This window comes from Hemitrygon akajei, chromosome 13 (assembly GCF_048418815.1).
Source record: "Hemitrygon akajei chromosome 13, sHemAka1.3, whole genome shotgun sequence".
NCBI lineage: Eukaryota > Metazoa > Chordata > Chondrichthyes > Myliobatiformes > Dasyatidae > Hemitrygon > Hemitrygon akajei.
In genome coordinates this window covers 39648471-39661728 of record NC_133136.1, presented here as the reverse complement: position 1 = coordinate 39661728, position 13258 = coordinate 39648471, and the positions used below count along the sequence as shown (strand labels likewise).

The 13258-nt window shown below is 39.6% G+C and overlaps 1 protein-coding gene across 1 annotated transcript in view; it reads left to right on the top strand.

Annotated features, from left to right (window-relative positions):
- dhx29 (DEAH (Asp-Glu-Ala-His) box polypeptide 29) overlaps positions 1-13258 on the top strand; it is a 63663-nt gene that overhangs the window by 18174 nt on the left and 32231 nt on the right. The window contains exons 10-14 of the mRNA XM_073064436.1: positions 154-277; positions 1056-1640; positions 2834-2977; positions 9072-9248; positions 10302-10442. Of these exons, the coding sequence (XP_072920537.1) occupies positions 154-277; positions 1056-1640; positions 2834-2977; positions 9072-9248; positions 10302-10442 (1171 nt within the window). The remainder of the gene's footprint in view (positions 1-153; positions 278-1055; positions 1641-2833; positions 2978-9071; positions 9249-10301; positions 10443-13258) is intronic.

The following is a 13258-nucleotide window of genomic DNA, read 5'->3' as shown; positions in this document are numbered from 1 at the left end:
ACCTATTGGCTAATTCCTTTAATGTGGTCATATTCTTTGAAATCCTTTCTCCGCATTATTCTTTGCAAATGTTTTTCAATGATGAGCTTAAAAAAAAGTTTAACATTAGAATGTTCTGGCATTAACCTGCTGTCATGTGTTGTTTTTATTCAGTGTAAGAGTAAACAGACAGAAAGATGGGATACTAGAAGTATGTCCTACAATTCTCACAGAAGATAGCATGCAAGCCCAACATCTGGCATCTACATTGGCTCTTTGGCATTTAGTAAGAGGACAGGTAAGATCAAATATTAAATGTGCATTAATTAGGTATCTGAAACTGAATTAATTCAGAAAGCAGCATATTTTTATGCTTTAAGGAGGATTACAAATTGCAGCACTAATTGCATTGGCACCTTTGAGACATGAAGTTGTAAAAACAAAGATAATCAAAATTTTATCTCCTGTGAGTTCTGTAATAACATGTTGAAAGATGTACATGGATGCTTGATAAAACAATGATGTATTTATGCTTTATTGAGAAACAGCACAAAATAGGCATTTACAATGACCAATCATCAAAAGTATTAAGGAGAAAAACCTTTATCCAAAAATTAAACTGACTTTAGTGAATCATGAATGCATTTCTCTGTACTTTTTATCAGTTAGACTTCAACTTAATTGCTTAACTTCTTTATAGATTTTAGAGCCTCTGCCTCCTGTAAACACATCAATTCTTTTCACTGAACTAACTTCAGAATTACTTTTAAAAACACTGCTCACAGATTATGGCTCTAATTAAACATTGCAACAGTTAATAATTAACATGTGAGTGGTGTTGATCAGATTACATTTGTTTTTTATAAAAGAAGTGAAGGGACTTCCTATTCCCTTATATTTTTAATGTGTCTGTTGTGAATTTATGCATGGCGTTTCAGAATTTTAACTGAGTAATCACAAAGGAAATGACATCATATACTGATTGTCAAGAACTTGAGGATGTCATTCATGCCTAAGTAAGAATTTTTGCACGTATTTATGCTTCAAATTTAACAGTATTTATTTAAATATTTTAGGCTGTACATCAGTTGCTTCCGCCTACATATCGGGATGTGTGGATTGAATGGAGTGAAGCTGAAAAGCAGAAAACTGAGAAAAAAAAGATAGAAAAGAATAAGCCTCGTGAACAATTTATCAGCAGACTGTTAAACACATTAAAACAGCAGCCAACTACTTGTGTTTCTATGACAGCAGAGGATCCAGAAGACTCCTGGGAGAATTTGATAACTGAAGATGACTTTCAAAGCTTATCTTTTGATAAACAGAAGACAGATAATTTAGATTTGACAAAGATTATTTTTAAAAATTTGCAGAGTTCCAGCAAGTTTCAAAAACATTTAAAAGATAGACAGTTCCTACCTGTATTTCAACACAAAATGCAAATTCTTGAAACCCTGCGAAAACATAGAGTAGTAGTTGTGGCAGGTGAAACTGGCAGTGGAAAAAGCACTCAAATACCTCAGTTCCTGTTGGAAGATTTACTGTCAAGTGCAAATCCTAAATGCAATATTGTTTGTACTCAGCCTCGAAGGATTTCAGCAGTGAGTTTGGCAACAAGAGTTTGCGAGGAACTTGGTTGTGAAGAAGGCCCTGGAGGAAAAGTAAGATATATAGTTTGGAGGGGAATAGAGGTATCATTATAAAAAACTAGCCTTAAGCCAGCCCTTCTTTTGTGATTATGCCATCACTGAAGGAACTAACATTAAGACCAATAAATCAATGATTAATTTCCAGATTGTTTGGTTTGGGATGACAGCTGGATGAAAAATCTAATCTAATTGGCCTTCAGTTAGTGGACTCAGTATGGATATATTGGGCTTCCCATAGGCCAAGTAACCAAAGAGTTTCTAACTCTTTAGTTGATTTTAGTCATCACATACATTTTTCATATTAAGTCTTGTCTAGTGAGCTAACTGCAGTATGTGGACTGGTGGTGAAACAGATACCTAGAAACGTAAGAAAACTTCAAAATAAAATCAACAATCAGAAGCAAAATAGAAGAGTTAAACATTGGGAAATATCATAAACTCTAAATTCAGATAGCTTAATCTTGTTGGCCCAGCACTATTCATTAAAGAATGCATTATCTCAAATTAGCAGAGAAAATGAGGCTGCCTTTGAAATGTTAATTTATGACAATCAAAGATGGATGTGAATGTATTGCTGAGTAAACAAGAGTCAAAGTGGAACAATGACAAAATAATGGGGCATCATATTGAGTTTGAGAACCTGGGATAATTGTGGGGAGATGGCTTTATAACCTTTATTTGTGGATTTTCAGTATATTGCAATGAGTTATAGATCCTGAAGAGGCAACTAAGATCTTCAGAGTACAGTGTAGAGAGAAACCTGATGGTGGCAATATTTACATGTGCCTGCCTCTCATTCTCAGATGAGGGTGGTATTGTCAAAATGATGTGGGTGAGTTCATTTTGTAGAAAATCCACACAAGCACTAATGTACTGGAAGTGAATGTTCAGAGTTCCACTTATCAAGGCTTAATTTCTCTATATTGCAAATAAGTTCTGAGGAGTAAGACAGTTCATCAATTTCAGATGTATTCTTGCAGTCACAGTATTTATGTGACTGGTCTGGTTTAGTTTCTATAAATTGTGAGTTGAATTTTATGGCAGGGAACTCAGTAACAGTATTGAATATCAAGAGAAGGTTGTTATTTTGTAGGAAATGGTAATTAATTGCATTCAAAAGAGTTCATTGTTTCTGAGGTTAATTCATAAATTTCAAACACTTGCAAAGAAGCACTTTATAAAATATGCTTTATCTTAATTTGTAGAACTCTCTTTGTGGTTATCAAATCAGACTGGAAACAAAAGTTGGAGAATCATGTCGACTTCTATACTGCACCACAGGTGTTTTGCTGCGGAAACTACAACAAGATGGACTTCTTACCAGTGTGACCCACGTAATTGTGGATGAGGTTAGAAAAATTAACTTGAAACTTTTTACTTGTTCCTAGGTTATAAAAGTGTACTATGGTATGTTTTGACGTAGTTTAGATGAAAATTTTCATGTCCAGATCAATCATAGAATATTGTAGATAGTAGCAGGAGTAGGCCTTCTGGTCCTTCTAGTTTGCTCAGTCACTCAACAAAACATTGACTGATCTTCTACTTCCTCATAGTTTTCCTGACATATTCTGTGATTCACATAAGTTCTACTAGTCTCTATTTTAGTTGGAATCAGTGATGGAGTCTCCAAGTTATTCTTGTAGAAAACTCCAAAAATTCACTACTGGGGTTTGGACTGTATTCGATATGTGATGAGAACTCCATCACTGGACATGCACCTTGTCCACAGTCTGTACCCCGTTCACATTTCAGATTGATGGGTGAGCCAGGTGCTGAACTATCATAATTTTTGAACACTCAGATGCTAAATAAATGGGGTTTCATTGTCTATCATATATAGATAAGGTGACAAAATTTGTATATAATACCACAGCTGGGACTTCACCAAGATCTTGAGCAGATGTATAAAGACATTTTTGGTCATGTATTGAAATCCTTTTGCAGTAAAGACCAACATGCCGTTGACCTTCCTAATTACGTTTTGCAGGGAAACATTCAATGGCTTGTGTACAAGGATACCAAGGTCATTTTGAACATCAACATTTCCTAATTGCTCATTAAGTAAAAAGTACTCAGTATTTCTGTTTTTGCTACTGAAGTGAATAACTTCATCTTTTTCCATGTTGTTGACCACTCATTCAGCTTGCTGAAATTCCCTTTACTCTCTTTGTATTCATTCACATTCCCACTTTTGTGCCATCAGCAAATTTGGCAAAATCACATGAAATAATTTGCAATACCCCATGAGTCATAGCCTGCCAATCTTTTGGAGACCCTTATTCAGAGGGAGATTGAAAATCTGGTTGAGTGGTGCTCAACAATAACCTCTTACTCAATGTCAGCAAACCAAAGAACTGATTATCTAGTGCAGAAGGAAGAAGCTGGAAATCCATGAGCTAGTCCTCATTGGAGGGACAGAGGTGGAGATTCCTTGATGTTAATATAGTGGGATCTTCTTGGAACCAGCATGTAAGTGTCATCACAGGGAAGACAAAACAGTGCCTCTGCTTTCTTAGATGCAGATCCGTAATGTTACCAAAATCTTCGATCAACTTCTGTAGATGTATAGTGGAGATTATCCTGTTTGCATTACGGCCTGGTATGGAAACACCTATGCCCAGGAACGGAAAAGGCTACAGAAAGTTGTGAATATAGCCCAGTCCATCACAGGCAAAGCCCTTCCTGCAATTTATTATATTTACTTGAAGCACTGCCACAAGAAAGTAGTATCAAAAATCCATCATCAAATGCTTCTGTGAAGTCATGCTTCACAGAACTCAAAGGCAGTTTTCTTTCTGTCGTTCTTGCTGTTTCTAGACCATTTTTAATGTGCCTGACTGCTCTCTCTCATTTATACTGCTTTTGCCACTTGGATGACTTCACATACATAATATTTTTTTCAGATACTTTTTCACACAGATGCTCTAAAAGCTTCTGCGGACTGAGTTCCCAGAAACCCAGAAGTAATGCTGTCAATGCTGACTTCCTGAGTACACAAACCTACAACTATTAATAAATGAGTTATTTGATGTGCTGGTATCAATCTGGTCTGCAAGCTTTCTTGAACTAAATAACTTGGCCTGTGTTGGCTGGTTTGATACAAGCAAATTAACATAGCCTTATTGTCTTATACTGCATCTCTTGAGCAATCACCCCTGTGCTGTGGGCCAGCAATTTGTGCTGTATAGACAGTGCTGTTTGTTTGCAAAGCTGTCCTTTTAACTTCAGAGTGATTACTGAAGTGAAGACTGGCTCCTGTTTATGACAAGAAGCTGAACAAAGAATATTGATTGGAAGTGTAACTTACTCAAATACAACTATTGATCTCTATAGAAAACTGAGCTTGGCAAAAAACTCCCCCCCCCCCCCCCCCCCCGCCCCTGAACAGTGAATATTCATCACAACATCAGCAACATTGAATAATGTTTAGCATTATTTAGAGTATCAGGGGTCAGAAGTGTGTGAAGTTGTCATTACTAGATCAAAAAGCCTTGGGAAACTGAAAGATCCAAAGGTAGATATTACCTACGTCAGATGGCATACATCCCGGGGTTCTGAAAGACGTGGCTGAAGAGATTGTGGTGGCATTAGTAATGATCTTTCAAGAATCACTGGATTCTGGCGTAGTTCCCTGGGACTGGAAAATTGCAAATATCATTCCACTCTTCAAGAAGGGAGAGAGGCAGAAGAAAGAAAATTATAGACTAGATTGTCTGACCTTAGTGGTTGGGAAAATGGTGGTCGATTGTTAAGGATGTGGTTTTGGGGTTCTTGGAGGCACATGATAAATTAGAGCATAGTCAGCATGGTTTCCTCAAGTGAAAATCTTGCCTGAGAAATCTGTTGAAATTCTTTAAAGAAATAACAAGCAGGATAAACAAAGGAGAATCGGTAGATGTTACGTGCTTGGATTTTCAGAAGGTCTTTGGCAAGGTGCCACACGTGAGGCTGCTTAAGTTAAGAACCTATGGTATTACATTGTTGAAGCGATGGCTGATTGGCAGGAGGCAAAGAGTGGGAATAAAGGGAGCCTTTTCTATTTGGCTGCCAGTGACTAGTGGTATTTCACAGGGGTCTGTGTTGGGACTGTTAAATGTCAATGACTTGGATGATGGAATTGAAGGCTTTGTTGCAAAGCTTGCAAACGATATGAAGACAGGTGGAGGGGCAGGTAGTTTTGAGGAAGTAGAGAGGCTACAGAAGAACTTAGATGGATTAGGAGAAATGGCAAAGAAGTGGCAGATGGAATACAGTGTTGGGAAGTGTATGGTCATGCACTTTGGTAGAAGAACTGAAAGGGTTGACTATTTTCAAAATGGAGAGAAAATATACACATCTGAGGTGCAAAGGGTCTTGGGAGTCCTTGTACAGGATCCCCTAAAGGTTAATTTACAGGTTGAATTGGTTGTGAGGAAGGCAAACATTAGCATTCATTTCAAGAGGATGATAATATAAAAAGCAAGGATATAATGTTGAGGCCTTATAAGGCACTGGTGAGGCCTCACTTAGTTGTCGTGGCAATCCCTGGAGGTTGAGGATGATGGCCTTCATTTTGTTGATCTATTTACGGGCTCTCAAGTGGCTTATGAGTCCAATCTTAGTTTTGAAAGTTCTTCCGCATTCAGGACAGGCAGTTCCAGATGGCAGATCGGGCTTTGGTTGTCGCTCCCTCTCTTTCCATTTTCTTCTCCTCTTCTAATTCTGCACATCTGTTGGCTTCGAAAGTTGCTGTTCCTTCTTGGATGATGGCTTGCCGGAGTTTCCTGTCCTTGGCATTGGTTTCTCAATTGTTGATGTCAATATTACATTTCTTCATGTTGGCTTTTAAGACGTCTTTGAATCTCTTCTGTTACCCGCCTCTTTTACATTTGCCTTCTTTAAGCTGGGAGTAGAAGATCTGTTTCGGCAGTCATTCGTCTTTCATCCGAACATGACCGCTCCATCTTAGTTGGTTCTTGATGACGTAGGCTTCAATGCTTCTTGTTTTTGCTTCATTTAGCATGCTGACGTTGGTTCTTCTATCTTCCCAGCTGATATTTAAGATATTTCGAAGACAGCGTTGATGGAACTTTTCAAGTGCCTTCAGATATTGTCGGTATGTTGTCCAGGTTTCTGATGCATACAGGAGCGTTGGGATTACCATAGCTTTATACACTAACGTTTTGGTGTCTGTTTGGATGTCACAATCATGAAAGACTCTTGTTCAGAGACGTCCAAAAGCTGTTCCAGCGCATTTAAGACGATGTTGGATCTCGTCATTAAGGTCGACGTTGGAGGCGAGGTGACTTCCAAGATACAGAAAGTGGTCCATGTTTTCCAGGGTTATTTCACCAGGTTGAATTGATGGTTCTATCCAATTTGTCTAAGTTGGTGACGGTTGGTAGATGATCTGAGTCTTGGAATTGATGATAAGTCTAAGTTTCGTGTATGCACGGTTGAAGGCAGTCAGAATCTGTTGTAGGTGGTTTTCTGAGAGAGCTGCAACACTTCTCAATGTTTTTCGACCACATGATAGTGATCCTTCTGGATGCGGCTTTCCAGGCGGGATGGGGTGAAGCAGACTATTTTTAGGGCACCTTTTCTAGCCCCTTCCCAGTTCAGGGTGAGCAGAGTGGATCCTAAATAGGGCTGCTCAGAAGTGAACACTGCTGCCGAACAACTTCCCTGCTTCTGTCCAAAGGTTGAGCGACTGAATCAAGTATTCACCACTTTCATGCCAGTTCTTGACTAGGAGCTTCCAGCTATCACATTGCCTACTCCCGTCGCCCTCCCCCGATCGCCGAAAGACTTGAAGAACTGGCCCACAGAGCGAAGACGCTTGTGTGTGTATTTGTTTAACGTGTACTTGATGTTGCACTCCAAGAAGCACACGATACTTCACAAATCAACCAACTGATTCCAGTGGCATGGAAACGATGACGATTGGAGCTGATGCATTTGTTGCGGCCTTCATCTGCCTTCACAGCCATTGAGTTTGAAATAACTTCGTCCGCCTGTTCCACCATTGAGGTCTTGGTTGGATTGTTCTTTGTCAGGGACCTCACCCTTGACCTTACCGCCATGGGTGACCCAGGAGCATAGCTCCAGACAGCATCGCTCTCGGGATCTCAGGACCACACAAGCTTCTCCACCGCGACAAGGTGACAATCCATGGAGAAGTCACTTAGAATATTGTGAACAGTTCTGGCCCCCATTTCTCAGAAAGAATGTGCTGGCACTGGAGAGGTTTCAAAGGAAGTTCACAAAAATTATTCTAGGATTGAACAGCTTGTTTGATCGGTCTGGATCTGTATTCACTGGAGTTCAGAAGAATGAGTGGTGACCTAATTGAGACCTATCGAATGTTGAAAGGCCTCATTAGAGTGGATATGGAGAGGAGATGTTTCCAATAGTTGGAGAGTCCTGGACCAGAGGACACAGCCTCAAATGGGCATCTTTTTAGAACAAGGATGTGGAGGAATTTTTTTAGCCAGAGTGGTGAATCTATGGAATTTGTTGCGACAGGAAGCCAAGTCATTTGGGTATATTTAAGGCAGAGGTTGATAGATTCTTGATTGGTCATGTCATGATGGAATATGGGAAGAAGGCAGGAGTTTGGGGCTGAGAGGGAAAATGGATCAGCCCCGATGAAATGGTGGAGCAGTTTCAATGGCCAAATGGCCTAATTCTGGTTCTGTATCTTATGGTCTTATGATTTATGGTCATGTACCATATTTGGCTCTGAAAATTAAAATTACTCAAGGTTTTAAAATAATTATTTGAGAAGTGAGAAATGGTGAATTTGATAAGTACTCAAAGGGTTTACACATTGAACTGGCAATGGATCTACATAAAATTGCCATTATGTAACAATTGTGAAGGTGAAGCCTTTGGTAACCTGTCTTTATTGAGATGTTGTAAAGGACAATATGCGTTGATTGCCTTGATCAGATTAAAATAAGAATTAAGTACATGGGATTCTTATTGTAGGAATGTTTCATAAGCAAGCTAAAAATCATGTGTCTGAACAACTGAATTTCAGTAAGCAAGCAGCTCAAAGAAATATTTACAAATGCAGATCTGGTTTCTTAATTTTTCTTTATATATCTTTGGATTTGTAGGAGCAACAATATTGCTAGCAAGCAGTAACTGTAATCCAAATATTTCCATCATTGGAAATCTGCAAATTCTTGAGGAATTGAACTGGAGTTTTCCATTGTATTTAATGTTTTAAGAAACTGGCATTTTGCCTGAGATAGAAGAACAATTTAACAATTTAAAGAATCAAATACTTTGTCTATAGTATAAATATTGTACTCCCATTTAATAATTTTTGTTCATTGTTTTTTTTGTTGTTGATGCTTTGTTGCAAAGTATTGTCATGTGTATTTCTACAATTGGCTTTTGGTGGAAAAACTGCTGCTGTCCACACAGATTTCCTGATGATCCTATTATATATTATAGGTTCATGAGAGAAGCGTTCAGTCTGATTTCCTGTTGATCATCTTGAAGGAGATAATGCAAAAACGCTCAAATCTGAACCTTATTTTGATGAGTGCAACTGTCGATAGTGATAAATTTGCTAATTACTTTGGACATTGCCCTGTTATCAATATTCCTGGAAGAATTTATCCAGTGCAGGTAAGAATGAGGAATATTTGATGCTTTATTTTACCATGTGAATTTTTGTACAGGCAGTCCCCGAGATACGAACGTCTGATTTACGGACAACTTGTTCTTTCAAACCGAGGAAGGAGAACGCCGTTCGCCATTTTAAGTTGTTGCCGTTGACACTGTGATGAGTGTTTAACTTTGTATTTGGCTTGAATTTTTCTTAGTAAGATTCACCCTGACCCTGCCACCTCCCCCTCCATTCTGGTCGGCTGGTGGCGCAGTCAGATCAGTACCGGGCTGGAGAAAGGAGGTTCCCACTCGCCACCCGCAGTGTTTCTGTTCTATTGACGGGAAGCAATCGCAATTGAAAATAAAGTGGAAATAATAAAGCATTTGGAAAGAGGTGAAACGCCATCGGTCATTGGAAAAGCATTAGGCTACAGTCAGTCAACGATTGGAACAATTTTAAAGGATAAAGTGAGAATAATGGAGCATGTGAAAGGCCCTGCCCCGATGAAAGCTACAATTATTACTAAGCAACGCAATGGTTTAATTATTGGAATACATACATTTCTTAAGTGCTTTATATGTATAGAAAGGTATACTATATACTAAGACAAAGTTTGACTAACTGACGCTAAATAATACCGGATGTACTTGTTCCGACTTACATACAAATCCGACTTAAAGATGGACTCAGGAACGGAACTCGTACATAACCCGGGGACAGCCTGTATCTTGATAAACAGTCTGTTATATTTTAAATTATGTTTTAAATTTAATTTTGAGTTTCATAGTAAATTTATTATCAAAGTGTATATATATGTCACCATGTATAACCCTGGGTTTCATTTTCTTGCGGGCATACTTAGTAAATCCAAGAAATGTAGAATCCATAAAAGACTGCAACCAACACGATGATAAACAACCAATGTACAAAAGACAACAAACTGCAAATACAAAAGAAAGAAAAAATTAAATAAATAAGCAATAAATATTGAGAACAGTTGACTGCTTAAGAAAATTTACTGCTCTTTAAATTTAGATGAACTTTAAATTTTCATCCACAATTGTATACAGGTTTTACATTTGGAAGATGTGATAGAAGCGACTGGCTATGTTTTGGAAAAGGATTCTGAATATTATCAGCCATTTTCTGAGGAGGAGGAAGAAATTAACTTGACTGTTACTGACAAAGGAGGAAGAACATATCAGCATCAGGTTATTCTTAAATTACTTATAACTGTTGGAGTTTATGGTGTTCATTATCACCTGAAGCTGTGTTCTAAAACTTGAAATAGTTAATGATATAGAATTATCTTCTTCTTAGGCAGCACTGTGTGTCCATGTTCTGACACGTTAATGCGATGAACATTGGAACTCTTTACTACTTCCTCAGATGAGACAGGAAGAGGCTAATTGGACAGACAAGTGTGTCGTTTTTGACCTGGTGAATTTCTTCTGCCTTTTACGGAGTCTTAGAATAATGCAGCATGGAAGAGACTAGTAAGAATGAAGCAGTCAAGTCCCACAACCTAGCAATATAGTTTAAACCCTCCTAGATGGCAAAAGCAAATTTCCCTGCTAGGATATTGGTCCCCTCTAGTTCAAATGCAATTGTCCCTCTTGTACAGGTCACCTCTACCCCAAAAGAGATCCCAATGATCCAAGAACCTGAATCGCTGCTCCCTGCACCAGCTCTTCAGCCTGACCTATCTTCCTATTCCCTGGCTCACTAGCATGTGGCACTGGGATAGTCAGGAGACCGCCTCTCCCGGCCCTGCGTTTTAATTTTTTACCTACCTCCCTATACTCATTCTATAGGACTTCATGCCTTGTTCTACTTGCGTTGTTTGTACCAATGTGTACAATGACCTCTGGTTATTTGCTGTCCTGAAGAATTTGCTGCACTACTTGGAGACATCCTTGACCCTGGCACCTAAGTGATAAATACACAGTCCTGGAAACTCTTCTAAGCCATATATTCTCTTGTCTGCCTCTGTCACTACTGAGGCTCCTATCACTATTGCCCTGTCTGAGTGCACCCTTTCCCTCTGATTCTCAGATCTAGTTACAGTGCCAGAAAACTGACTGCTGCTAGCCCCTGAAAGAATATCCCCTTTCTGCTTGACAACAAGGATCACATTAAAATCTAGAATACATCAAGGTTCACCGGTATCAGTGCAAATGTGGCACTTTTTCAAAGAAGCTCTAAATCATTTTTTTCTGACGCCCCCAACCACCCAGCCATCTCCTTCCACTATTAAGTTTGGAAGAGAGTGTCTGTTTAGGTAGCCAGGCATATGAACAAAATGACCCATCCAACTGAAGCATTAAGAATAAGTAGTGTCTCAATACAGAGGATTATGGTGAGGAAGAGGAGGCTTCTATTGGTTTGTGGTGCTTGTGGATTTGTGATAACAGCACTGGTGGTCCAAGTTTCAAAAATGAGTGTTGTGCCAGGTCTTCAAGTAGTCTTCCTCAATTGGCAAAGGTGGTGTTGGCATATTGAAAGAATGTGAATTTTATTATCAATATCTGGCTTTCCCTCTTCCCCCACCCCTACCCACTTTGTGATTTCCGCAGGGATCACTCTCTACATGACTCCCTTGCCCATTTGTCCCTCCCCACTGGTCTCCCTGCTGGCACTTACCCTTGTAAGTGGAACAAGTGCTACATCACCTCCCTCACTGCCATTCAGGGCCAAAACATTCCTTCCAGGTGAGGCAGCACTTCACCTGTGAGTCTGTTGGGGTCATATACTGTGTCTGTTGCTCCCAGCATGGCCTCCTGTATATCTGTGAGACCCGACATAATTTGGGAAATGGTTTTGCTGAGCACCTACACTCTGTCCACTGGAAGAAGCAGGATCTCTCAGTGGCCACCCATTTTAATTCCACTTCCCATTTCATTCCGATATGTCAATCCCTGGCCTCCTCTACTGTCACAATGAGGCCACACTCACATTGGAGGAACGCCACCCTTTATTCTGTCTGGGTAGACTCCAACCTAATGGCATGAACATTGATTTCTCGAACTTCCAGAAATGGTCCCCCCACCCATCACCATTCTCCATCCCCTTTTCCCTCTCTCACCTTATCTCTTTGCCTATTGCCTCCCTCTGGTGCTCCTTTTACCCCCTCCCCCCTTCCATGGCCTCTGTTCTCTCCTATCGGACTGTCCCTTTTCAAACCCTGTAACTCTTACATCGAACAACTTCCCAGCTCTTTACTTCACTCCTCCCCCTCCTAATTTTACCTATCACCTTGTGTTTCTCTCCCCCATCCCCCACCTTTAAAATCTATTCCTCATCTTTTTTTTCTCCAGTTCCGCTGAAGTGCCTCAGCCCAAAACATCGACTTACTTTTTTTCCATAGATGCTGCCCGGCCTCTGAGTTCCTCCAGCATTTTGTGTCCTCCAGCATTTTGTGTGTGTTGCTTGGATTTCCAGCATCTGCTGATTTTCTCTTTTTTGAGATTGGTAGAGGATCTTGGTTTTGCAGATGTTGAGTGTAATACCCTTCCTCTCAAAGAATGAGTTGATTATGTTTTGGGATTCTGCCTCTGCATTTACAACACAAGCATCATTTGCTTACCAGACGCACTGACACAGACAATGCCGGAGGAACTCAGCTGGTCAGGCAGCATTTATAGAGGCAAATGAACAGTTATAATTTGGGCCAAGACCCTTCATCAGGGCTGATTGTTTGCTTTCTGCAGTCTGACTACCAAGGGTCTGCAAATCTTGGGTTTGGATTGTAGTTGCTGGTAGGCTAAATCTAGGGTAGAACCATTCTCAGAGAAAGTTTGTTTGATGTGAAGAGCAACGTTGTAGTGAGATTGATCGAGAAGAATGTTGGGTATAGCTTTGTTTGACAGTAGTCTTTACTAAAATTTACTCTTGTAGTGTCAGGAATAACCTGTGTACTTCCTTTGTTTTACTTTTAGTGAGATGCGCGCATATTACATTGTGGCATGATGATATAGGCCATTTACGTATTTTACATAAAGCCCATAATGAATTATTTAACCAAACA